Source organism: Dromaius novaehollandiae, chromosome 24 (assembly GCF_036370855.1).
Source record: "Dromaius novaehollandiae isolate bDroNov1 chromosome 24, bDroNov1.hap1, whole genome shotgun sequence".
Classification (NCBI taxonomy): domain Eukaryota; kingdom Metazoa; phylum Chordata; class Aves; order Casuariiformes; family Dromaiidae; genus Dromaius; species Dromaius novaehollandiae.
Genome location: NC_088121.1, coordinates 712,853 through 740,034, shown reverse-complemented (window position 1 = coordinate 740,034; position 27,182 = coordinate 712,853). Strand labels below are relative to the sequence as shown.

General features: G+C 50.2%; 1 protein-coding gene across 9 annotated transcripts in view; it reads left to right on the top strand.

The window, feature by feature from the left end:
• The window catches only part of CAMTA1 (calmodulin binding transcription activator 1), a 435,941-nt gene that overhangs the window by 96,740 nt on the left and 312,019 nt on the right, over positions 1 to 27,182 (top strand). For all 9 annotated transcript variants that reach the window (XM_064525335.1, XM_064525333.1, XM_064525334.1 and 6 more), the window contains one exon: positions 26,194 to 26,261. In XM_064525335.1, the coding sequence (XP_064381405.1) occupies positions 26,194 to 26,261 (68 nt within the window). The remainder of the gene's footprint in view (positions 1 to 26,193; positions 26,262 to 27,182) is intronic.

Below are 27,182 nucleotides of genomic sequence, written 5' to 3'. Positions count from 1 at the left end.
CTTCCACTTCTGGTGACGCTGGAGTTGTTTTAATGGGTCGCTAAGCAATTTCTGTAACGTCGCCTGTCTTTGGGGTGACTTTTGTACACCTGCAAAGGGCATATTTTTGTCATCTTTCTCACCGTGCTAATCTGCGGGGTGGGAATTGAGGAAATAGCGCTTCTTCCTCCGTATCTTTGACTTCATCACGTCAACCGAGCAAATTGCAGATGGCAGCACTGCCACTTGAAGACAAGGGCATGAGCGGACGCATCCGACGTGTTTTCGGTCGGGCAGCAAAGGTCCAGCCGTGGAGGCCTGCGGTGTTGCAAGAGTCTGTTGCTGCGCTGGGTAAGGGAGGCCTCGCTTAGTTTGGAGCCCTCTGGGAAGCAGAGGCAAACGGTGAGATTGCGGTCTAGTGCGGCATCCGGGGAGCGACGGGGCTGGTGCCGGACCTCCCCACGTCGCTGCCCCGCGAGAACGCGGCTTGGCTGGCCTCCTCTCCGCGGGTTGCGGAAGCGGCTGCGCGGAGCAGGCAGCGCGCCTGGAGCCCTTCTGCCAGGCGACAGGGCCCTCTGACAGCCCGTGGCTAAAACTCGTCGAGGCAAGCATCGTGTCTGCTGTTTTCCCGCTCTCTGAAGCCATAAAACGAGCAGGGTTTTTTCTTTTTTGATCAAATGATGCTTAAATGTTCACAAGGAGCTAAAAGATCTCTATGTGCTGGAGATTTCTCTTGGCAACGCGGTGCTTTAATATGCAAAAATGGTTTGGGAACTCCTGCATTTCAAAATAATCACGGTCAGAGGCCTTTCGGATTACGTTAAATCTTTGCCACGTCAGCCTTAGGGAAAGGCTTCCCCAGGAATCGAGCCCTGGCGTAGATCCTAGAAAGGAGGTTTGGGGATTCTCGCATCGCGAAACGGGGAGGGCGTTTCTGCCTCAAAGCGAGTTCGGAGGTAAAGCCTCTCCTGGTGCTGAGCAGACGTGAAAATAACTGTAGGCAGAGATGCCTTTCTCTGTTTTTTCTTCTGTCATTTCCTTCGGGAAGGAGCGTTTTAGTCGGTTGGATCATGACCGAGCAAGCGAGTCATGAATAGTTCCCAGCACCTGCTGCTCTGTCGATATGGAAACCTGCACCGCGAGTGTTTCAGACGGTCCTGTGGAAGCTGCAGACAACAGTCTGTTTTCTGGTGCGGTGACGTTATAAACAGCCCGGGAGGCCGGAGGCCGTGCTGCGATTCGCCCGTCTGTGCACGTTTTGGAGACGGGCTCCGTGGAAACCCCGGTGCCCTGCGGGAACGCGGGCTCGTCTCGCCCTCCGCGGCCCCTGGGGCGCTCGGTGACGAGGCACCAAACGGCGATGCTGAAAACCTCCGAGCTCAGCACAAGCGCGGGGATTGCTAGGCTCTCTCTTAACGCAGGCTTTGTCCCGGACGTGCCTGCTGCCTCTTGCAGCGGGCTCGGAGATGCAGGCGGCCCCGCAGCATCCCGAGTGCCGTTGCGCGACTCCGGGTGTGCTGGCACGCCGACTCCGGAGCTCCCACCTTTCACGTGCGGAAGATGGGTAACGGCCCGGTGCTGGTTCTGCGCCAGATGGGTAATGGCTGCTGCTCTCCAGAGAGCAGATGATACAACAAAAAAGCCAGAAGCTATGCTTAAAAATAACCCCCAAAACACTTGGACCGAACCTTTCCTGCCTTACTGTCGCTCTGTAATTCTGCATCCAGCTTGTTGCCGGCGTTGGTTTCCCGCATTCTTTGTTCGCGTGTCCGTCGGCTGTAACGCTCACCATCACGGGACCAGCTCTCATCTTCTTCCTCTTACCCGGTCTGGCGTATCTAACACAGCAGGAACTAACGCTGTCTGTGTTGGACGTTTCACATCGGTGAAACGCCGAGTGGTCTGCTGGCCTGTACCCTGTGAGCTTGTTCGGAGGTGCCGATGCGTAGTTTAGGTGATAAAGTCCTCTGCTCGGACTGTGTCCTCGTTCACCGGTTAATAGAAACTGGATTCTCCATCTGTCTCACTTCTTGGTGCTTTGTTTAACAAAGTCTTTCTAAACGCAGGTAGTTCTGCATTAAATGCACACTTAAGAGCCCGTTCTCGTGTTGTCTTGAGCTTTATAACTGAGCTGTAGTAATGGATGCTGAGCGTGCGTGTCGTGCCCTAGGGAGCAGGGACCCCTGAGCCAGCGTTTCTTCAGAACGATTACAAGGTAAATTGGGGGCGATTAGGGCGGCAGAAACCACAGGAAAGGAAAATAAGAGGGTAAACCTTGATGCTTCCCCCATAAAAACAAAGAGAACATTAACAGGCATTAGGTGACCAAGCAATTTGTTCTCAGCAGGTCACTTCAGGAGGTGGTAGCTGCTAATTCATATGCACCTATAAATCGCAGTTCATAATCAAAACAGGGGCAGGGCTGGATTCTCAATTCTATCCAATTAATATGGGATTTTCAGTTAGTTTTCCTTAAGTGCACTTAATTCATTAAATTCTTTTTCTTCTCTGGAAGGGGCCACCATTGTGCAAACTGTACAGTGAAATTAAGTGTCCTAGGGAGTAAACAAAATCTGCCTTTAAAGTAATTATCCGGTGACTAATGTGTTCTGCCTTGACAGCTGGATATATTTAACCTTCTGAAAGTCATAGCATCAGCCCTGGAACTCGCTGTGGTGCTTTAGGTCCCGCCTTGCTCACGTGGCGTTTGAGTGCTGCCGAAGGGACAAGTGTCCCGACGCCCGAGGTCTTGCCTCCAGCCCGTCTGAAGATAGATGCGCTGATGTTTGTTATACCCTTCCCTCCTCAGTGACGGGATCCCGGTTACGGACCAAAACCGCAAGTGGCCTCTAACTCATTGAACGCAACACGTGGGCCCTCTCCCCTCGAGCGTGAATAGGGATCTTATGTAGGTCTTAGTCTTGGCTTCAGCGCCAGTAAATTCCCCTAAATAATTCTGTGCTGCATGGAAGAAAGCCCCCAGTTTTAAGTCTCATTTATTTGTTTTTGAACAAGGGAGAACAAATGCTCACAAGCCGTCTTCCTTAGACCATTCACTGTGTCAGACTGTCAAGTCTCCTGGTTTTCATATCCTTCATAAAAAAGACGAGCTACCAGCTGTTAGTCTGTCTCTACAGGAGAACTTTTTAGACCTTGATCACGCTGACTGCTCTTCTTTAGCCCTTTTTGGTTTTGAGAGTTTCCTTTGAAAGGACGATTGGTTTTGCATGTGATCTTCCAGATAAGGCGGCATCACTGATTCATCCGAAGACCTTTTCTCTTATTGCTCCTCTATCCTGTTTATGCAGTCCGACTTTCACGTTTTTGCACAGCCGCACACTGAGCAGGGGCCTCTGTGCTGCATGCACTGATGCTCTGGTGATCTGGGATCATCTGGAGGTGATACCGTTAGCTCAGAACCGCGGAGGCGTGTGAATAATGCATGTTTCTCTTCCGGCGCGCATCCCTGTGCGTGTCTCAGCAATGCGTTTTGCTTCTCTCGTGTCGACCATTCGCCTGGCCTGTGTAGGTTTCCGCTGCCTCTCCGGTCTGCCCGATCCTGCCACGTAAAGATCTTTCGTCACATTCAGGTCTTATCTTTTCCCTGCTTGCTTTTCCTTTCCGGGTTGTTGGTAAATGTTAAGCAATAAAGGATGTAGTCTGAAGCCTAGTTATAAGAGGAATTAGACAGCAGCTCTCCATCCAGCTGGAAATGCCGATCTTCTCGATGCCAAGCTGACTCTTGGGAAAGCTACGTGCCTAAGGAAAGAGAAGAGCATGTTTTGGCTGGTCGTTACCCCCAGAGACTGTGGGAGATGGTCCCAGGCGGCTTGGAGGGATTGTGCTGTACCGTTGGCCATCGGGACAGATAAATATTAATTAATAACTTATGGAGCTGTCACGTTAATGTGGGCATGAAGCATGGACATGGACGAGTATTCAGGGTCCCTTCTCGGTGGCTGGTTTTGGAGTACCGGGAAAGAGGGAGGGTGGCTTTAATTTTGCTGTAGACTTGCCTTGACAGCATGCTAATGTCAGTATTACCATACAGAACATTCTGCTTTTATAATAGGCAATTTTGGTTTTGTTGAAAACGCGTTGTTTGATTTCTAGAGCCATTCGTTACAGGATCAAGGCTTCAAATTGGAGTCAGTTAGGTCTAAGAGTTGCTTTTACAAAGCTTTTTCAAACACCGAGAGCTTAAAGGTTAAAATTCGACGGACTAAACGGCCAACTGGAAGAGCTTGAGGACAGCTGTACGAACAGTCTGAGCAGAGGCCAGTGCTCTGTGACGGGATCTATACTTTAATGCATTTTGGTAGTGGGAGCATCAAAGTGTGCAACACGAGCAGACATACAAGTCCACACGGTGCAATACAATTTTTGCTGCTTCCAGGGGAGTATTTTGTGCCAGGTGTACGGGCCGGCGTGCTGATAACGGGCGCGCTCGGAAAGTCCCTAACCAGGAACAGTTCTGCAGCCGGTGTGGCCGGGCTGGGAATGGTGGTGACGGATGGTGTTGGAGGGTAGCTACAGTCGCGTCTGCCTGTTGGAGGTGGAGCTGGCAGAGCTGGGGCTCGGCCTGGTCCCCGAAGGACGCTGGCCCCGGGGACTTCTCCAGACCTTCGTCCCCCTCTGACACGCGATTTGTGCGCTCTCCTCGCGTGGACTATGCAGAAGGGCGCTCCTGGTCGGACTGCAGGCTGGATGCCAAGGTGATGGACAGGCAGGAGCTGGACTATCCCACCTGGAAACGGGGAGCACGATCGCTGGCTACCTGGCTTTAATCTGGGAGAGCTAAACTGGCAAGCAGCCTCAGGGAGGAGCTGATGGCTACCCCGTGTGCAGGGATGTCCCGAAATCCCTGGACTCCCGAGTGCCGAGCGGAGGCGTCCGGTGCGAGGCAGAGGGAGACCTGAAAGCTGCTGCGAGGGGAGCTCGGAGCGGGCGACGCTGCCTGCGCTCAGCAAAGTCAGGCAGGAAGGAGCTGAAATGGTGGAAACCAGGATTTCTTTGTGTTGGATCCAGCTCAGCCTCGGTGCTCAGAGAAGAGCTGCAGCCTTTGATCTCCGAAGCCTCCCGAGCTGTCGGGCTCCAGCAGCGGCTGCCCGAGCGCGGGATGCGTGGGGCTGCGGCGGGCGGCCGCAGATCCCGGCCCGGGGCACCTTCCCGCAGCCCCCCCGGCCCCCGGGTCGTCCCCCGCGGCGGCGGCTGACGCCTTCGGGCAGCATCTGCAGTGCTTTATGCCAGCTTCGTGGTTGACTCTTTCTGAGGAGAAATGCAAGAAATCTCGGGCAGACTCGGTCCTGATGCTACTCAAACGGTAAACGTCCTTATTGCACCAACGCTCGTCCTGCTTTCTTCGCTTAAACACTTTCTCGTAAGTGAAACCTGAATAAAATCTCAGAACTCTGAAAATAACTTGCAAAGAATTTATAGTTCCCTGATGTTGCTGGGTTTTTACAGTGTTTACTTTCTGTTCTAAAACATCAAATAATTCACAGTTGGTGGGTGAGTTTTCGGTGTGGGTAATTCTGAATGAAAAATGGATGGCAACAACAGTTCTTTCTAGGGGGTCAGCTCTGCTGTGACTACCTAAGACTAATGGCACTGGATTAATAATACAGGCTTGCTTTAATATTCATAGCCTGCTACTTATGGAGACTAGAAATATTTCCACTTTTATGTCCTGCATGAAACTGTAACGAGAGGACAGTTTCATTGCAGCTGTGCGCATAATGAGTTGCACAGGAACTGGTCCTGTACATTAATCAGCATTTGTTAGCTGTTTCTGGAAACTTGACCTACAGTTCCCATTACTGCTAAGAATCTACTGATTTACTAGATTAAATCTGGCATATACATGCAGCACTTGAAACCCACAGTCTCGCAGTACGAGCTGGGAATTGGAAATTGCAGCCAGATTCTGATATTCATTTTTCATAGTTTTTCCTTTTTAAACCTGAAGTAAGTAACAGTTAAAGGGAGGAGGAAGAACTTAATGAGCCATGAACACTTAAAATGAGGGAAGAGCCTAACATCTAGATTTATAACACTTGCTGGGTTACCGGGAAGGGAGCGAAGACTGCACGGCGCTCGGAGGTGCTGTGCACATGCTCTGCACATACGGACACATGAAACGCAGGCTTCCCATCCCTTGCTGCTCTTCTGAGAACAAAATACCGGTGTCTGGGTGTACGCGTACCAACTACAGGCCGTACATGCAAAGGCAGACCGGCGGTAGGATGCCTGGCTGAGGGGATGCGCTGAGCGGGTGCGGCAGAGACGGCTCTTTTGCCGTATCCTTATTGTAGGATCTTAGGGAGGGGGCTTGAGATCAGATGAAGCTTTTGTACAATTTGGAGCTTATATGAAAGGAGGAGGAGCTGTGACCCAGAATTCAAGCAGGCAGATGCAAGGGTCGCCGAATGAAAGGTGCGTGCACCAGTTGACGAAGGAGACTGGTGAAAGCGGTGGAGCTGGCGCGTAGCCGGAGGAGCTCCCAAAGCGCCTGCGGAAAGCGGCATTTGCAAAGCAGCACGAATGGTGCAAAGTGCAGAGCTGGGCCGGGAGGTGACCTGGGGCTGCTGCCTGGTGCTGAGGCTTTGGGTTGGACAAGCGGGAGCTCGAGCGGGGCGTGCACTGACAAAATGCGTGTAATGGAAAACATCGCGTGCTGGAGAGGTGCTGGAAAAGCTGGGGACTCGGTGAGAAGGATCCAAGGGCTAAGCTGGCCTCACTTCACTGTGGAGAAGAATACAAGCTAAAATTCCAGGGACTCCTGAGAAGGGAACCGTTAGGGTTTTTTCCCTCCTGCTCCTCATCACCTGCTGGGTGCCGAGGCAACGCGGTGCTGGAGACCATCGCAAAGTAGCCGTCAAAGGACTTGCCCAGGCTTTAGCGGAATTGCGTTTTGTTTGCAGGCTTCCCCCCCCATGAATAGCAAACTTGAAAACAAATTAGTGGGGGGGCAAAGGGGAGCAAACGGAGCTCCCCGCTATTGCGGCCTCTGGGGTTCCTGACGGTATGGTGAATGTGAGCAGTAAAATGTTGCTTTGGAGATCAATGTTACGACACATATGGTATTTAAATATTTGTAATGAATGCAGCAGTCTGAAAACAACATTCTCAGACTATTGGGTGTCTAAAAGAAAAAAAGGAAACACAAATTGAGTGTTAGCTGTGCTTTCCAGTGACTTGGAAATCAATAGTTGCCAGTTCACATTTTCATTTCCATTTAATTTCTTCTCTATACCTTAGTCTTATTTCCGTATACATTTCTAACCTGTCTTGAGCCACACTTGCATCTGCTGGTTTGGGGGATCCTGTTAGTCCTGCAGCGAAAACTGCAGCACAACCTAATGACTTCTCCTGTGCCAGGGCTTCGGAGAGCTGCGCTTGCTGAGCTGAGGTGGTGGAGGGGGAAGGCAGGGAAGTGTGGGTGGAGGGGGTGAATCCTGCTCTCATGGGCAAAAGTGTGACTTGTCAATATAAATAAGCAATAGATGTTTACCCCTCGTTACAAGCTGTCATTGCATCTTCCTTAAATGCACATTGACCTGCAAGCAAAAGCAGAAGGGATTTTGCCTGGGATGGGAAGCTTTGCATTACGCGTTTCTTCCTGGGATGGTCTTCCTTCCAGCCTAACAGATGAGGCAGGGCACAAGGGGAAGACTCGTGGTGTAGTTCGGCTGCCCAAGTAAACATGTTCTTGCTTTTTGAGCTATGAAGGGCAAATCTTATCACCAGGCAGTTGAATGATCTGGTTTATCGCAATCCAGTTATTCATGTGGAATCTCTGCTTTGCGTTTGCTCTAAATAGCTTTTTCTTCATCAGCGTCGCGCTCCGTGGCTGTTGACCCTACCTCTGCCCTTTACGTTCAGTTGAGCTCAGCCTTCCTGCAGCGAGGAGTGGAGGGACCTCTGCAAACTTGGCTGTGCTCGGGTCTGTGGCTGCTTTGTTCTGTGTCCTAGGAGGAAGACTTATTTCTTAATTAGTTTTGTAATGGGATCATTTATAACATTTTAGGTAAAAATACCAACAATTTCAAAAGGTCTCTTATCTCATTGACACCCTAGGTTTTGTTCGAGATTTATGTGGATTAATTGGATAGATCTTTGGGAAAGAGAACAAATACCTGCTGATATTTGATTTTATTCACACAGCTGTGTGATGAAGAAAAATGGTAGCATAAGACCTTAAATTCCATTATATTGTCTCCAGGAAGATCTGTGGGGGATAATTGGGTCCTAAAAATAGAACTTTGGAGCCTTATCGTTGCAGCTAGCTGAAGAATTTCCAGGCCTGTGTATCAAGATGTCCTGAAGAGGTTTTAACAAGTAGGTGCAGCATAGTCATTTTGGGTCAAATGCAGAAGAATTTTCCCCTCACTTGCTGAAACCTTTGTTGTCTATGGACATTGCAGTGCAAGAAGTTTTTGGTTTCTACTAATAGACAGGTCTAAGGTCTGGGAGTAACGAGTGATTATTTTATATAAACACTTTGCTGCCCAAGTGTCTCCTCTACTTGTTTCGTCCTATATTTGAAATCAGTCTGTCTTCCATTTTCATTTTTTCTTTGGTTCTAAATGGAGCAATGCAAAACTACAGACTCTTGCTATAGATTCGCATCTGCTGATGCAGAGGTTACCCACCTTTGCAAAGAACAGTCAAAAGCTGGTCGCCTTTCGTAGGCCCATGCTCCTTTGGGATGTTGAATACTTCAGAAAATACTTGGGAATTACATCAGTGCACGCCATGACTTCATTCATGACACTTTCTTCATAAACTTTCATAGGTCTCATTTTGCTCAGGTGCTGCTGCTGATACTATGAGGCTTAAGACTTTATCGGTACGCTTGGATCTGTTTGCATGTATGTTACATTAGAAATTATTATATGCATGATAATGCATGCTCCACATCTGTTAGGAGTCTGTGAGTAGTGTTGGTGTCTCTTTTTAACGTTGTTTACACAATGATTTAGGGGCATTTACATTATAATCTTTACCTATTACCTTAGAGGGTTGGAAAACTCTTCCATGTGAAGAACTTGAGATGAATAAAACCATTAAATAATCATTTAAGGTAGACTAACTCCTGGATTTCAAATAAGCCTTTAGAAGAGCTCCTCTTGCATGTGCATCTCCTGGGGCGGGGGGAGACGGATGTATGAAGCGCAGAAGTGCTGCCATCCAAGCCACCGTTTTACACTAACTAGGACGTATGAGCCCAGGTATAAAAAGGCCCCCTGAATCCTTTGTAGGGCAGGTCCGCATTATCCGCATGCAGCGTAAAGAGTAAAACATCATTTGCTCCTCCGCCTGTGTTTCCTTGCTTTGCGGCTTTCAGTCTGACCAGCATCATCATTCTAACGTAGTTTTTATCGTGATTTAATATGCATCTTTTAGGAAGGATTTTAATTCCCTGTTTGAAATAAGAAAACCCCATAAATCAGACGCAGAATCTTTTAACATTTACAGTTTTAAATGAATTCCTGTTGAGAGTCTCTTAAGCTAGATTTATATCTGATTTTGCATTGAACTGTGTCGTTATGTGGGACTGAAACTCTTACAAAATTAGGCGTAATGCAAAAACACGCTGAAAAGACAGTTCTGCGGAAATGTGGAACGTTATTAGGTTAGCGAATACTGGAGTGAAGAATATGCAGAAAGGGACAATTACCGTGGACGTTTTCCTTTTAAGGAACCTTGTACAGTTCTTTGGAAAGGTTTGCTGGTGCCTCCTTATAGAGAAAGGCAAATTGAGAAGGCAGTGGTGTTTTCAACTCACCCGAAATAAAGAACAAGCCTGTTTGTTGCCCGAGCGATGGGAACGAGGATGAATTGGACGTAGCGATGTTCATCCCGGCAGCGGGGTCGGCAGCTTCCCAGGGCGGAAAGCAGGAGTCACCGCTGCCTTCGCCTTGGTTTGGGAGGGTGGCGTGCGGAGGCTCGTTTTGCAGGTCCACGCGATCACGTTTTTAGTCTACAGGGGATGATGAAATTGGCTTCTGATCTCAAATCTCTGAGCAAGTGGTGGCCGGGCAGAGCTTGCTCCGTTGCTGGATGGAGATCTCCGCCGGGTGCTGGCTTGGGGCGAAGGGAGCGGGAGCTGCGCGTCGGCCCAGGTCCTTCCCCAGCACGGCTGCTGGAGACTCCCGCGACTGCCCAGCGCCTTCCCCGACTTGCTGCCCTCTAAGGATGGGTCGCTCCCAGCGAGGGGTGGACGCTCTCGGTCGTGGGAGCCAAGTGCCGGCCTCTTCAAGCTTCACGCTTGAAATATCGCAGTAGGGTTGAGCAGCAATCGAAGACTATGAATTCTGTGGTTAAAAAAGGGTAATTGCAACTACCACACGGTATCCCGATTTGACTAATTTGGAGCCTCTTGCTTGTGTTAGCGTTGCCCATGGCTTAGGAACAGACGCATCTTCAAGGCAGGTGAACATACTTCCATGTCCTCTAGAGGACCTTTTCCACCTGCTGGCAAAACAACGTGGGAGCAGGGATTCAGAGGTCATTCAGCCTTTCATTCTTATGCGTTTCATGTATGTGTTTTATTCTTTGGAGTCTGAAAAGAGGGAAACTCCACAGTTTCTCAGCCAAATCATTTCAGTGGCAGGTTGCAAAACAGTAATAATAATAATAAAAAGAAAAGCTTCCCCCAAATGTTCCTAAAACCAGTTCTCCCGATTCTCGCAGCTTAAATCCCACCAGCGTCCTGCTGTGCTCCGCAGCAAAGTAGAGGGATTCTCATCTACCCTAAAGTCACTCTGGCAAGCTTAAGAAAGCCTTATATCACCGCGTATGCAAGAATCGGGCCCAAAGCTCCAACGCGCCTTCTGCGTGTGGCAGGAATACAGAGCTGAGTCCTGATGCAGAATTTGTATTTTCTGAACAATCTCTACTAGTTCCATTTCCATATAAAATGTTTATTTGCAAAAGCATCTATCAGCTTCCCATGAACAAGCCTTTGTTTCATGAGATCAAATGCTTTTATACGTTTCTTGCTGTTAAAGAAAGGTCTATGGCAAACCTGGGCATTATGAGTGCAAAAGTCTTGATTTAAGTTATGAAATTGCCTTTCACAAAGCAATGCGCCCGTTCGTATTGGCAGAAGTTAATGTAAACCAGCTTTGCAGGTTTTCCTCTCTGCAGATCTTCTCCAGTATCTGCTCTTGGATTGTTTGGTTGATGTGGGCCTGGCTTTAGGCACATCCTCACCTGCAGTGAACTCGTGCTTTCCGTTTAGGACATGGAAATCAAGTGAGTTTGAAATCTTCCGATTTAATTCTTTATTTTCTGTCAAAAATCTAAACTTTGCATTCGCTGGAAATGTGGTACTTAAACCTGAATAAAGTAGGAAAAAAATGTAATGACACAGATACTGCCTGAGGTATTGCTTCAGGTACTGCTCTTCCAGCTTGAATCAGCTTTGCTGTTATGTTAAAAAACAAAAAAAAGCTGAAAGAACTAAATATTCTCAGTTTTGCTTCTGTGATTGAGGAAGATGCCCCTCCTCCCTCCAAAAAAACAACAAAAAAAGGGTGCTGACCGGAGATGCCTAGAGCATAGCCCAGCTGCTTCCTTAGCTACTGGGAAAGAACTTGAGATGGGAAGGAGAGGGGACCAAAAAATGACGTTGAGTTTTAAATACAGCATTAGCTTCCATTGTCCTATATTGAGATCCTTTGAGTTTCTCCCTTTCGTGTGACAACTTGAGGGAGGTCCAGGACTTGGTGGGAGAAGATGTCCCGACACCCACGTGCCCCAGCTGGATTTCCTAAAGTAAATACTAGCGTTCAGGGAGTTTCGGCAACGTGCTGGGCTCCCGTGAGACACTTGGTGATCGGATCCTGAGCTTGCCGTTAAATCGCCTCGTGTTTATTCTGGGCAAAGTCATCGGGGCCTTGTATTTCCATAAATCTTTAAGTGAAGACTGCCCTCTTCTTTTGCGGTCAGCAGGGCTCTCAATCTCGCTTTGCCTAGACACCCGTTTTGGGGTGAAAAGCAGCAGCGTGGGGCCGTGCGGGGGGAAAGCGGGAGAGCAGAGGGCAACCGCTCGCCCGGCTGCGCCCGGGGTTTTGCACGGTGCTTCGGCACGTTTGCTTAGGAAAAGTACTTATTATGACAACTGCGTTGTAAAGAACATAATTAAATGTCCTCAGATGAGCCGTTCGGGTCCTAGGCTGCGTCTGGGTACCTCAGTGGAGTTGACACAAGCGCGGTATTTACATCTGGCTCCGCTTGAAAGATGAGGGATGCTGAGAGCATCCCGCTCCTGACAGTCCGTGAAGGAGAGCCGCGGACGGGGTGCCGTAGAAAATGAAATACCTCTGTTTATTTTTGTAACAGTCGATAGCAGGCTGGAGTCTCTTTATGGTGTTTGCCTGTTGGGTCTCCAGAGCACGGAGAGGCTCTTCAGTATCCTCACGCTGATCCATTATTCCAGTTTGAATTGTGTAAAATTTATGGTTCTACTAACTGTTACGCAGTAATTAATGCACTGCGAATGTATGTTTCTTACTCAATCTGCCTTTTTTCCATTGCCTATTTGAAGTATTCCGTTGTTACTTAGCCGCTCTTCCAAGCTACCCAAAGGACGTCTCGTTAGTGGTGCCAATAATAACGGCAAAAAGAGGATTTGCATGTGTTTTTGCATCACAGGGTTTGGGTTTAGGCCTCGGCCGTTTAAACAGAGCAGTAACAGTGACAAAATCGTGTAGTGATCGGTGGGCGTTTTGCAGTAACTAAAGGTTCAGCCTTATTTCACACCAGACCTCGCTGGACACCGGTACCTGCTAACCACCGCTCACTTGTCTGGTTTTGTCCCTTTCTCTTTCATATACGTGAGAAACATTTCTTATCTTACTCCAGTAACTTCATTCCTTGGAAATAAAGCGTTTAAGTGAGCTCTGGTTGCGCTGGCCTAAAAGAAAGTGCTTGTCAGCTTGGTTTGACCCTGGGCAGAGCTCTAGGAGTCGGTACGGCCGTATCCGTGATTTCCTTTCGGCACTGAACACTTCCAGCGATTTCTCACATTAAAATCTGAATGCCAAGTTTAGAAGAGAAGGCTGAAGTCTTGCTCGTGCTGGAAATGAATTTAGCCAGATCTCTGAAAACTGTCCAAACTGGACTGCGCAAAATGAAATAACTCTAAAATGGCAATATATACATATATATTTTAAAGAAGCAGACGTGTGTCCTCACCACGGTAGAGGATACGACAGCTCGACCGCTTCCCCGTAGCGTTTCCGACCCGGCCAGCCCTGGGCAGGGAAGGAGGGAGCCCCGGGCATACCGCGCCGCTGCCGGGTGCTTCCCTGCGGCTCCGGCCCCTCGGTTGCATCCCGAAAGCTTGGGGCCGGCTGGGGCGGGGGTTGGGGCTGGCTCTCGCGTGCCGCCCCGGGAGGATGCCCTGAGCGGGTCCGCGTCGCCCGTGGGCCCACGTGTGCGTGCAGCCGTGCTCTCGCTGTGCTGAGGCTCGTGCTTGCTTCGCTCTTCCAGGTGCGTTAAGAGTTAAATTAGGCTGCTCAAACGCTAAAACCTGACGCGTGGTAATTTCAGCTGCACGTCGAGTACTTGATACCGTGACATTATTGTGAAACTTCTTCACAGTCAGATGACTTTATCAGCTAATCAGAGCTCAGAACTTCTAAATGTCATTTTATAATGTCTAATTAAGGTTACAGTTTGAAGACATCATGTACTTTAATTGAAAACTGTAAGAATAATCTATTCAATTTTTTCTGTTAAATTAATAGTATGGACCTTTAACAGATGGTTAGTAAGACATTGTTATTAATGAAAACATCCTACTGTTTGAAATCTGGCCACTTGTCTTGTTGTATAACTGGAAGAAATAAGACATACATCTCCCCGACGAGATGCCTTTTCCACTACATGGCTTTATTCTTCTGTGGTGCCAATTAGCGGTCCCAGCGCTGCTATTATGCCTCTTTCGGAAGATTTAAACTTTGCAGTGGCTGGGAATGCGTTTTCTGCTGGGCAAGGCTCGGCGGATGAGCTGGCAGCAGCTAGCAGACTGCAGGCCATCCGGAGCGTCCCTAGGAAAAGCAATAAAAGCATTTTGAGCAGAAAACGCTTGTTGAATCCATTAGGTTGGTGGGCCCGCTGGTCTGGCTCAGGCTCTTCAGTGACATTTCCAGGCTGTAACTCGGAAAACGTGCGCAGTGCCAGTTGCGGAGAGGTCTCCCGCCGCGCCCCGTTCCCGCAGAGCCCGCGTCCTCGTCCGGCACCGTGTCCTGGCGAACGCCACGGAGTCGTAGCTGTTGGGACCACGTTTTGCTGACAGATCTCGTTCTTTCCTTACACTTCCTCCCCCGCCCGCTTTGCCTTTCTGCCTCTTGGGGCTAGTGGCGGCAGCAGGGACTTGGGAGAGCCAGGATATTTATCGCTTTCTCCTATGCAGAGGCTCTAAAATGGCTTCTGAGGAATAAATCTCCTTTAAGATCCTTTCAGCAGGGTTCGGCTGATTGCTGCAGAAACACCGACCGGGGTGGGAAGCCCCTTCTCGCCCGGGTGACCAGCTGGGACCTGCAGCAGCGGCCGAGCTGGCAAAGCGATGTCCCGCTGCCCTGTGCCCGGTGGCTCGTGTCCTTCCGTCCGCTGGAAGACAGATGCGGGAAAGACCAGCCATCCGCTTGCGCCGTGACGCGGGGCGTGAGAACAAGCCCCGAGTCTGCTGGCAGCCGCCGATCGGCGTTTCCCGACGGCTCTGTCGCTTCTGCGGAGGTGGAAGCTGCACCAACTCCTAGGAGACGATGTCTGAGCCAGAGCTAAGCAGCGACCGTTGCGTAACGGCTCCGCTCCCTCCCCGGGGACCCCGAGGGAGCCGGGACCAGCGCGAGCCGCTTCGCCCGGGGAGCAGGACGAGGAACGGGGCTCTGGCACGCCGAGCCCGACCGCCGCGGTCCCGGCGGAGGGGAAGGAGCGCGTCTCGGTGCGGCGGGGACTGCAAACGATTCAATTAGAGTTAGCTTCAGATATTGATGATAAAATCTAGCTGCCACCTAATTAGATAGAACATTAGTTGGTGTACCCTTGCTCAATTAGAAGCATACATTTTAAATGAAGTTTTGATTTATTTTTGTCTTTAATTCAGTCACAATGGAAAAGGCCATTTAGCAATTTGAAAGCTGACTTTCAGGTACTTTGCATCAGAAATGAAATGAAATAACAATTTGCCACCACATTTGGGTTCTCTGTTTCTAAGGGCAATTAAAAGGAGTCCTGTGGAAGCGTGATTGCTCTTACGGAACCGCGTGCCACTGCAAGTCTCTGATGTCCTGGCTTCTGTAGTCAAATATCTAGTTAGCAGGATGTAAGGGAAGGACACAAAAGCAGGGTTGTTGCATTCCTCTATCTGTTTATAAAAATAAAAAACTAAAAGAGTAATTGTTTGGCAGCTGCTCTCTGCAGGTTATGAAATGATGTCAGCGGTGATGCATGGCTTGGAATTCTGTTACTGCCAGCCGAGGTCTCTTATTCATCTCTTTTAATGTCCCCTTCCTCCCCTCCGTTTTCAGCTGTTTGTCAGAAGTTTCCTTCTGGGGAAAACCGCCTCGTGCTCCGCGTGCAGATGCAGGTTCCTCGGCACGTGGCGGAAAGGCCGGAGACCTTGACCTTTGCAGATAGCGCAGGTTATTCGTAAACCGTCGCTGTTCTGTTCTGCTTCTGAGTGCCATCAGAGGAAAACTCCATCGCTCGCGTTTGTAATCCAAGATGCTCTTCTGTGCTCTGTGAATTATATCACTTTGTCTGAAAATGACATGATTTCTAGGGGCAGCTCCTTCGTTTAAGAGTGAGCAAGTGATGTGCCCGAGCGTCGTGGCTTGACGCGCTGGGCTGCGGTGGATCGCCGTAGGAGACGGGTTAGCACAAATGCAAAGGTGATATGAAAACGCCTTTGCTCTTTTGCTGCTGCAGGAGAGCTGCATTCTCCAAACTGGAGCCGGGAGAGTCAATGGGGGGGAAAGTCTGAGATTTGGTTTTGCTGCTGTTCTATCTAAGGGTGTTTCGGGGCTGCGGTCGCGTTGCCGGGAGCAGGACGCAGCCCGATTCCCTGAGCGGGGCTGGTGGCCAGGGCGGTCGCGTGCCCCCTTTGCCCTCCGCCTTGGCAAAGCGGAGCTCGTGTCCCGCCTGGAAAGGGCCGGTGTGTCCGTGCTGAAGACCTTAGTGCAGAAATTACCCGTCTTCCTAACGTGACGGGCAAGGACAGCCTTTCTCCTGGCGCGCCGGGCTGCTGCTGAGATTTTGGAGACTGTTACTGGTCCAAGATGGGGAGGTTTGAAGGACGCCCACGGGAACACGACGTTCCGGGCTACGTCTCGTGTCTGTGGCTCTGCTCGGGACTGGCAGCGGTGTCGTGGGTGTCCTCTACCCCGGCGGTCTCGGCGGGACGCGGTGGTGGGCATCCCCGAGGAGCGCCCGAAGGGCGAGATTGGCGCTTCCGCCCCGCAACGCACTGTGTCTGGGTTTGGTTCGCTAGTAAGCGTTACCCGCCGGACCTCTCCAAGGTCTCTGCCATATTTCTGCTAATCTAATCTTAAATAGGAACCCAACAGATGGCTCTGGTTACTGAGAGTTACACCCCAGTTTCATGTTTCATTCAGCAGATCATAAACTTCTCTGGCTCCGATAAAGCTCTGTTGGCTTCTTTATCGCCCAGGACAAGCTGGCTGAATTGAAATTGTTCAGAAATCAACTTCCAATTTCCCTGGGGGACATAAAGTACTTCCAGAATCACAGGTCTGCTGGTAAATCCTTAGAGATTTATATTAGGCTTTCTGACACAATACAAAGTGTTCGTTTTTTCTTTTCCCCCCCCCCTTTTGTTAACAGAAGTACCGTCAGTAGGAGCAGGCGTTAGAACGAGGAGAGATCCAATTTGGGGATGTTTGCTTCGGGTTGGTTGAGGGGCCGGCTGGGTCTTTGGCGGGTTTGTTTAGGTTGTTCTGGGGAAGACTCGCTGCAGGGTTGACGTGTCGGTGCTCTCAGGGTGGGGCAGGACGTGCGTTGGACCTGCGCATCAGCACAGTCGTACAGGCCGCTTCTTCTGTTGTGTCCCGACGTGTCTGCCTCTTCTCAGGATGATAACGCAGCTTCTCCCACCGCCTTGGACACGTCTGCTGCTTGGTATCCTCGGCCTGCCCTGGAGGTCCCGGCCCTCCCGGTGCTGCTCTCGTTATCTCGATGGCTCGTGCGATTCCCGTCGTCGCCGCGCGATGCCGGCTCCGCGCGGAGCGCCTTCGGGAACGGTCCGCCTTTGGCTCTCTGCCTGCCTTCGTATCTGCGTATAGTTTTAAACTGATAAATACATTGTATATTAAGAGCATGAGGATTTTCCAGTGCCCTGCTCCCACTCGAGTACCTGTAGAGCAGGAGTCGCTCCTGAAATAAAGATACTTCTCTCCAGGCCCTGGAGAGAAAAAGCCAACCAAACAAAAACCCCCCGTAAGTAAAGGTCAGATCTTGGCTGAGATGCAAAACGTGCGTGTGTCGGTGAGAATACAGGAAACTGCGGATATTTGTCAAACATGTCGACTTGACTTGTGTTTCTTTACTGGTTAATCCAAGCTTTTCGCTTGCTTCCCACTTCTCCTCAGCCCACCGAGTGCCACTCCTGAACTTTATTGCTATTTTAGGCCGAACAGCTGGACAGAGGAAACCGTATTGCATTTTTTTGTTCCTTTGACGCCAAGCGAGGTAGCGAGAACTTGCTGCGTGTGGCTTTCGGGCCAGTTTGTACTTGTAATATTCAGATTATGAATGGCTTTGGGAATGGGGACGGCAGGGAAAGTGAGAACTCCTTGATCGCAGCCGAGAGGATGCTACACAAAATCAACATGAATTTGTGTCTTCGTGTCGAGGTGGAAGGACAGTGAGGAAGTTGTGCCGGAATTTGTCTTACAGCGTTAAGGACATAGAGACTTCCTAAGAGAATAAATGTTTGCTTAGAAGAGATCTTAACCCTCATTAGTTCTGTGGCGTGAATCCTAGGATGTGTACAAACTCTTGCTTTCTTTTAAACCTGCGTATATTTCAAGCTTATTAATTTACATCTGTATATAGCTTTATATAAGTAATAACTAGAAGGTAGGGTTTTTTAACTAGTGATTTGTTTCTGTGAGACAAATAGGGTGGTGTAAGCTGACTGACCCAACTGCTAGGGACACGTGCGCTGGATGCCCAAATTTAGGCTAAGACCTAACTTGTATGATTTTAACATTAAGTTACCTAATTGCTTTGTAGCATGTTTCCATTAGCTGATCAGCTTAAGCCTTTCTTCCTCAGCGGCGTCGTATGAACTGTGAACGTAGGGCTGCGGCCTGCGAGCCGTCCCTTAACGTGAGCGAGCCGTGCCGAGCCGTCCCGCGAAATCAGCGGAGCCGCAAACAGACGGAGACCTGCGCGGTGGGGCAGGAGGCTTCAGCCTTTCCCAGCGGTGCGGTTCAAGTAAAGCTTAGGACTGCTGGTTTGTGTCTTGGTTTTTTTTAATAAAAAATAGTGTGGTGCACCAACAGGGGTGCAGGATATCAGTGAAACTCATGTTTACGGCTAAGCGTGTGCCTAGCTTTCACACTGCGCTGTTTCTCTTGGTCCCACCGTAATATCCATCATTAAAATTCTTTTAATGTTTAGTAAACAAGAAAGTCGATTGAAACCTCGAAACCTTAAATACAGAGTTTCAGTTTAGCGCTGGCCTTTATTATTCCGGGGGCACAAAAAAGTGTGTGGTTGCTTTTTGTAAAGCAAGGGTCTACTTGGTAGTCTCCAGTTAGTAGGAACTCTTCCTTCTGAAGACAGAAGAAAAGGTTGGTTAAAGTAGGTTGGAGCAGTTACTGCAGCTCGGGCTGGTGCTTTCCTACGGAGACAGCTGTAAACGTTTGGGGAAGGAAGGATAGGAGAGACGGAGCAGACCTAGCAAACCTCTTTCAGCGTTGGGCCGCTTTGGAGCGTGCTCTTAGCTGCCTGGGCATGGACAGCGTTACGAGGGGTCGGGTTATCTCCGTCGAGTCAGAACGACCAAGGAGGAGGAAAGTCTGTGCCGTGGAAGAAGTGGCAGAGGGAGGGTGGCAGGAGGAGCCCCGGCGCGTCGCAGCCCGGCCGAGGGCTCATCGGGGCAATCGGCATTTCTGCTGATGCTCCCAGGCGGGGTGGTCCCTCTCTCTCTGCAGCCCGGCTTGCTCAGGAGGCCTCGTAGGATCTGGTGGGGAAGGCCAGTATCAAAACAAGCGTTCTGAATACTCCTGGGGCGTAGGAAGGAGACTTGGTGGGTAGATGCAGATCGTGGCAACGTTCTTCTTCACCGCAAAGTCTTGCTGACTGAATGGGGTTGGAGTACGTGGTTGAAGTTAGCTGCGTGGTTAGGCTTGCTTTAATGACGTGGACTGACTTAAGGACGCTCCTGAACGCTTTTGTTGGATTGGCTCTGGGCTGCCTGAGTCCGGCCTTCCTAAAATCACAGTTTGTTTTGCTTTGGTGTGGGATTCTTGGTGTTTGGGGTGGGAGAGCTGGCTGTAATGTGAAAACGTGCATAGAATAGGTTTCGGTTTGCTTCGGCTTCCCCCGGCAGTCTGTAGGGCCGACCGGGTGTGAACTCGGGACCCCCAGGACCGTGTCCTGGTGTCTTTCCTGATGGCTAAACCTGCCTCCTTTGGCAAGCAGGGGAGATGGTTCCTGGGCTCTGAGATGCAATTAGACTGTCTGCTATTCCGAAAAATGAGTCTGCGCTTACCAACCGTTTAAAATCATTTGCGTGTCTTTCTGCAAAAACAAGCAGTCCCCTGCCCGTCATGCTCGTGCAGTGTAGTTACCGGTGTTTTTATTTCCAGCGCGATGACGGCTGCCCTGTTGAGGCGTCGGGGACCGGACGGGGCCCCCGAGGCAGCAGTCGGGCAGGGGCCCGGGAGCACAAAACCTCTCCCGTTTCGTGCCGTCTCCTCGCTGCCGAAGTCGCTGCTCCGTGCGGCCCGCTCGCAGCTGTGTTTAAGGCCCGCGGAGTGCTGTTTGTGCCGACTTGTGTCATTAGTGGATTTTTTCCGAGGAAGGACTGCAGCTGAAGAGCTTCTTGATTGTCAGCAGTCCCCGTAGCTTGTGGCGTGCGGGGGGATGCTGGTGGCCGTCTCTGGTGCGGCGGCGTCCGTCAGTGGCTCTTCTGTAGCATTTCCGCAGGGTTTTTGGAGGAACTTGCTACGTGTCCCAAGGAGCTTAAAAAGGGACGTCGACACGTGGGTCGTGACTCGTGGGTCTTTGCGGGACTTGCTAGCTCTGCCGGGTGCAGGAGCTGGTTCAGGAGGGGACAACCGGGGAGAGGGAAAGGGCGAACAGTTAAACGTCTTCCTTCCCCTGCTTTATAATTAAACAGTAGAGATGAGGACGGTCGTATTTTGGAGGCTTGGATCTTTCTCTTCTGACCTTGGTGGTGACGTGCTGCCTTTTGTCTGTGATCTTGGGCGAGGAGCGGCTGACAAACGGCTCGGCAGGAGACAAAGCAAACAGCAGACTCGCTTGGAAGAAGCCATGAATGGGATTTAATTGAATTTTTTTGTGAAGACATTGACTTGACCCTGCAAGACACACAGAGTAAATCATTAGGGGAATTAACACACATTAAAATGCAGGTTTTTTATCGTAGGGCTTTTATTGTGCATATAGTTTTGTTGTTTTAATTATTTAATGACTTTCTGTGTCTTGTAGTGATAAATCTATTTCTTTCCCTTCTTTATTAAAAAAAAAAAAAAAAAAAGCGTTAGTGTCATAAAGGGATATATGCGTTGGAGAGCCGGGGAATACTGAATTCTCATTAATAGCCCTGCTGGTGCTGCAGAGCTGAGCACGAGCAGCCCCGCTCCTTCGGAAAAGCCTTTGGAGGCTGTTGGTAAAACATCGGCGTTAGCTGGGCCACTTCCTTCTGGGCCTTCCTGAAACTTTTCTCTAGTCTGTTTAGCAAAAACTCTGCAGGGATTTGTTTATTGCAAAAAGTCATATGAAACAGTGTTTTGAAGCAAAATTTCCCAACTTGGGCCTCTCAGTGCCTGTCTTGACATCTGGTTTTCAGAGCGCCGATCACTCTCGGCTGCCGCCTCTGTGGTGTCTATGGGTGTTAAAGACTTCAGAAAAGCTGGGTCCTTGTGTTTTGGGCCTTATAAATAGCGCTTTCCCCACCCCATCAACAGACCTGAAAAACAGCTCTTTTCTGGCTTTATCTTCTTGGCCTGACCCTCAGCTCGGCTTGGGTTTCAGTTTTGGGAGCTCCTTGGTTGCGTGGGTGGGAACTCGCCTCTAACCTCGGAGCTGCGCGTGCCGCCGTCGTTCTCTCTTTCAGGCGGTTTCGTGCCGCCTCTGCTGCCCTCGCTGCCGCTCGCGCCCGGTGCTGCGGGAAGGCTCGTGCGAGCGTCCCGGCGCTTCGGGCTGCTCCTTCCCCTCCCGGGAAGGGAGAGCCGCCGAGCCGGCGGAGCACGGAGCGCGGACAGGACGTCGCCCGGGAAGGAGTCCCCTCTCGGTGGGCGTCAGCGAGGGTCTGTAGGGCCCGTCAGGAGGACCGTGATCCCTTCGTGTCTCTTAAATGTGTTTGTTTCTAAAGCCGCAAGTGCTCTATCGAACGCGGCACGGGCGCGAGTGAGACTGGTGTGTGCGTGTTGGCGTTCTGCTCGAGGCTTTCCCGGGGCCGTGCTGGAAACCTTCTCCTTTCTCAGCTGCGGTGACTCTCCGTGAACCCTTCCCTGGCCGCAGGAAAGCAGCTTGTCAGAGCAGTCTTCTTCTTTGGCCGCTTTTTTGTGCGCACCTGCTCCGCGTGCGGCTGAGCATCCCCGAATCATCTGCTTCTTGCAGCTCTGTTGTGACTCGAGGTGGGAGACAGGAAATGACTTTCCCCGATTCTCGTTGCTTATGCAGTGACCGGAGCTGGCACGTAGGCGTCAAGCTGTAAATACGAATTTCTGCTCGTTTCTCCTCTACGTGACGTGGAGCTGCTTGACGAGAATAGCTTGTGGCCGTGGTAGCGGAAGCTTTCCTGAAGCCGCGTGTCTTTATTCTGAAAATCCTGCGTCTGCCCCTTGCAGCTGCGGAGACGGGAGCTGTCGGAGAACCGAGGTGCCGTTCCGAGGGCCGGGGCACCTCGCCGCGCACGCCCGTCCGTCGTCTCCTCCTAATTCTGGCTACTTGGGGCACGGGCCGGCGGCCTGGAGAACGTATCGTCTCTTTACCGTACGTGTTAACTCACGGCGCTGCTGCGAGCCAGACTTTCCTCGTTATCCAAGGTATTTCCTCTGGAGGAGGGAAATCAGGCTGCAATATATCATTAAGCAGAAAGCCTCTGGGAGCTCCTATCCGAGCTGGTGTGAATCCTTCTTTTATCCTCTTAGAAGAATTGAATTATGTATTTTGAGTTGTCTAGAGATCTGCCTCTGAGCCTGACCGGAGCTTTTGATTCTCGTGTTATCACGGTGGGGGTAGAAGCTCCAGAAGCACTTGAACGAGCAGCACTCAGCCACGTCCGCGTGCGTGTCCGAGCAGGTGACTGGTGACGTGCCCGCCCGCGGCGTCGACCCTTGGACGTTCGCTGCAAACGCATGGGTTTTCGACCTATTATGCAGCTGCATCCCAGGTTCCTGGCTGCGGGAAGAGGCTGCGTTTCCTGCGGGATGAGTGAGCCAGAGCCCTCGCTGCAAGGCCGGTTTCCATTTCCCGTTTCTACTGCTGTTCGGCCAAACGAGCTGCAGTGAGAAATACTGTTTTCGAGGTACTTGGGTAGGACTTTTTCTTGAAGATGCGTTTGGTGAAACAGCCTCCTAATGCTGCTTATTGCGTTCATCTCCAGGAGCTCGGTGACCCGGTCCAGAGTGCTCTGTGTCTTTTAAGGACGCGCTTTTTCACCAAAATGTATCGCCATACCTTTCTTCTGTATTGGCTACCTGGAGAGAGAAAAAAAGAGAAAACCACACTTACAAAGAGCGTGAACTGCTTGTATATCGCCTGTAGATGTTATTGTCCTGTGACCGTGTTTTTCCTTCACTGCTTCTGTTTGAGTGGGATGATAATGATGTTCTTAAATCTACTTATTCTTTTCTCTGCTGAAATTCGCTGAGCAAGTCCAGGTCAGCAGAGGGAAAGCAAATGTTCTGCCTTCAAACAGTAGCATTTCATCGCTGCAGTTGTCATCTTCGCTGATAGCTTGGGGATGGAGATCTCGTATATGCAACGTGTAGGCCAGCTGGAGAGAATAAAGTAAACAAGTCTTTGGGTAGGACTTAAATCCATTAAACTGAAATATTCCCATTTTTCTGTGCTAGCAGGAAGTCTAGTCACCGTACAGATTTTTCATGACAAAATTGTAAATTGCCTTATTCTCTTATGGCACATTGATTTTTAGCAGGAATAGGGCAAAACTGCACGCTAATTTTAAACGCACTGAACGTGCCTATTTTTGCAGGATTTTGAGGGTGAATCAGCTCGATCATCTCTGTGCTGAAGGGATTTGTTTCTTTAAATGCCTGCTTATACCGACCATCTGCCGGTAGCTTCTATGGGACTTCTGCTTTAGAAGACGCACACAGACAGCACTGTTAATCATCAAGTGATGGTAGCTCTGCGATATCCTTAAAACTGGTCTGTGTTTTAAGATACGAGGTGACACAGTCATGTGGTGCATCAAGGGCTAACGCGGGTTCGGCTGACAAGATTGCGTTCCCCAGCGACTTTGGAACAAGCGTGCAAATACTGCACAAGTTGGAACAGATAAAACCTGACCGCGTTTCTCTTTCTGAAGAATTCTAGTTGCAATATTCTTTTAAATACATAAACTCAACGGGTACTTGCTGCAGCCCGTGCGTCGAGAAGCTTTGAGATAACGTTGCATCGGTGACCCTTGCGGGGGAACGGTGTGCTGTGTCTTGGGGGCCAAGCGACCCTCTGGGCCTGGACCTCTGGGCCTGGACCTCTGGGGCTGGACCTCTGGGGCTGTGCAGTGTCACGACTTTGGAAGTGGTGTTTGATCCGCTTCTGGCTCCCGTGGAAATGCAGCGTTCGGCACCTCCTCGGCGAGCGCTGCGCCACGCCGGGACCCAGCGTCCCCGCGGAGGGGGAGCAGCATTGCTTTGGTGTTTTGATGTCGGACTTAAAGGGCAATTAGTCAGAAACCAAGAGGGGTCCCCAGAGCCGCGGCCCGCTCCCGTTGATCGCGTAGCCGCGGTCCTGCGCTGATCGTCGACTGCAGCAGCGGTTGTTTAAAAATGCAGAGCAGCGCTCGTTCGCGGGACGAGGCGCGCGGTGGGTTCTGGGAGGATTTATTCGCAGTGTAAACACGTTGGGTCGCAGTCATTAATATGACATTCACACAACTCTAATAAAGTACAGAGCACGGAGATCTGGCACCACCGAAATACCCAGAGGACGTTAAGTATGAGTCTTAAAACCAAGAGTATTGGAAACAAGATATTTTTACGTCTCGTTTGGGAGTAATATAATTGCATTTTGTGGCTCTAGCAGATGCTTGGGCCAGCTGGTTGGAGAGCGCTGTGGATTTTTTTAGCTTTGGTACTATACAGATAAAACCCTATATAGAATTCTCATCTAAAAAAAAATTGTCTCATGGTCAAAAGCCATTTTTTGTGTATACCTTATCTTCTAGATTGCGTAGCCTGTAGACGCTTCTATTGCAAAAACTCTAGAGATTAAACTTTTGAGTCTAATTTGAGGCAAGCGGACGTCCAAGCCAGCTTCGCTGACCTTTCCGTATGGCTACTGCTATTCCAGGTGTCTTGGAAGAAGAACCTGGACCTGAGCGGGGGTCACTCAAGGATTTTTGGATAAAAACAGTTGACCAAAATGCTACGGGCACCTAAGTGTGTCTCGACAGTCACAGAAGTCTGTGTAAGCCGCGGGCTCCTGGGGCCTTCAGCCACCTCTGGGTGTTGGGATTTCACTGCTGTGAATCCTTCAGTGGCTGCTCCAGCAGTGTCTCCTGGAAAGCTGTTTGTGCTTTTTCCTGCAGTCTGGCCTGAGCTGAGCGATTTCAGCATTTACTGCATAAAAGTTGTAGCCGAGTTACGGCTCAGGGCTGGATTAAACAGGCTCTCGCCTAGCACGTCCTATCTATCAAGAACCAGGGAGCCCTAATTTACAGCAAAAGGCTAAAACAGAGATTCCCTTCTGGCTGGTTAAGAGCTGAATCCAAGATGTGGCGATTAAATGATGCAAAGATAAAGTGCCTCCGTGCTCGCATGGCTCTGCCGTGCTCGACCCGGCTCGCATCGCGCCCCGATGCACGGGTTCCCGGTGCCGCGGAGCGCGTTGCGCCCGGGTCTGCTCCCGCGGAGGAAGGACCGTCCCGGGACAGGACTCCACGAGCTCTCCCCCGGACCGCCCCGCGACGGAGGCACCTGGCCCGGAGCAATTCCGAGCCCGTGAAACGGATGTGCCGGCCCACCGCGATTTAACTCGGACGCTGCCGGTCTCCGGGGAGCAGATTGGTTCGGATCCGAAAGCAGTCGGCTGCATCGGGCCTGCAACGTGAGCGATGACTTCTGTTGATGTCGCCCGCTGGCTTTTCATGGAAATGGTTAATAATTCAGTAATTCTGTCTGCAGTGATGTTGTTCTGTTCATAAATATTTAATTGAGCTCCTAGTGTCCACACTTTCCTGCCGTCCCCGTAGCCCTCTGACGCGATGCCGAGCGCTCGGAGCTCCGCAGTCGGTGACGCTGGCGAAGGATTTGCCGCGTTAGAAAATGTTAACCTATTTCCTTGCTCGTATCTTTGCTTAATGTTAATATAAGCTTAGTTTTGGTGGCGTAAATATGTAAATTGATGAAACGAATGAATATTTTTTGCCTCAAAGGAAAGGTGTGGTTCTGCACTTGGACGGCGGCGTGGCTGAATGGAAGTGGGAAAATAGTTGTGTGTTTTTAACTGTGATAACATGCATGTTGCGGAACCGCTTTTCACGATCCCTGCTTGGAGGCTGAAATACGTCGTCCACGGTATAAATTGGTTTTAGCAGAAAAACTTTCAATGTCTCGGTATGGCAAGACTTCAAAAAGTGTCTTAAGTGACAGACCTAAAATTAGACTTGGGGATGGTGGCTCCTTTTTACCAAGGTGAAGATGTTTAGCAGAATTCTGTGTTGTTAAAATTTTCAAGTTTCTGAAACAGCCATGCAAAATAATGCCTTTTTTCTACGTTTTTCTTTTTCAGGAAATTGCAGCTTATTTAATAACATTTGAAAAGCATGAAGAATGGCTAACAACTTCCCCTAAAACAAGGTAACATTGCTAATAATTCAGCCTGTGAAAATGTACATTGACTTATTTGCGCTGATTACTTGACTTGCTAATCAATTCATTGGCCACGAAGTGAAAGCTCCAAGTCATGCTTGATGGCTTGTGACACCAAAGTCTCATTAATTGACTTAATGAGCATTTTATTGAATGAAATCAGATTGATTAAAAATAGAACAGCTGCAATCTTGACAGGCTAAAGTTTTAACCTGATTGTTCAACATTTAATTGTATCCCTTCAGATGAATGGATTTAAAGACTTTGAGTGAGGTTGTGGGCTATTTATCTTGACAATGCTCCCTGCAGCCAGGAGCTTTAAATACATAAATAGCACCAGCACCACCGCTACCTCCCCCCCGCCCCTTCCCTCGTGCTTCGCCTGCTTGAAATGCAGTCTCTGGGATTGTTTGCCTTTTGGTGTTTTTCTTGTCGGGGTTAAGTGCCTCACGCTGAGGAGATCCCAAAAAGCCAAATTAACAGACGTGTCTGCAGTTTATTATTCAGTGAATGTCATGTATTCTTCTAACTGCCATAAATGTTTAACTTCCCCAGCCCCGTGGGAACCGGTGCATTAAGTTTAGACTGCAGATGTTTTCCTGGCATTTCCACTGTGCTAAGACGCGTGAAGTTTCGGGACACGTCAGTAATGCAAAAACGACTCTTGCTCTCTGATGTCGCGGGTTTTTCCCAAATCGGCGTCTCGGCCGCCGGCAGCCCTGGGGGAGGCGGTCGGGGGGCTCGGCGGGGCCCGCGGGTGCCGAAGCCGCTGTCCCGCGCGGCCGGCGGTGCGCGACGGTCCGCACCCAGCTTGCGAGCAGGAGACCGCTCGCCGCCGCTGCAGGAACGAAATCGAGGGCTCGGAGAGCGTATTCCCGTCCCCGTCGGCACCCACCCACCCACCCGCGC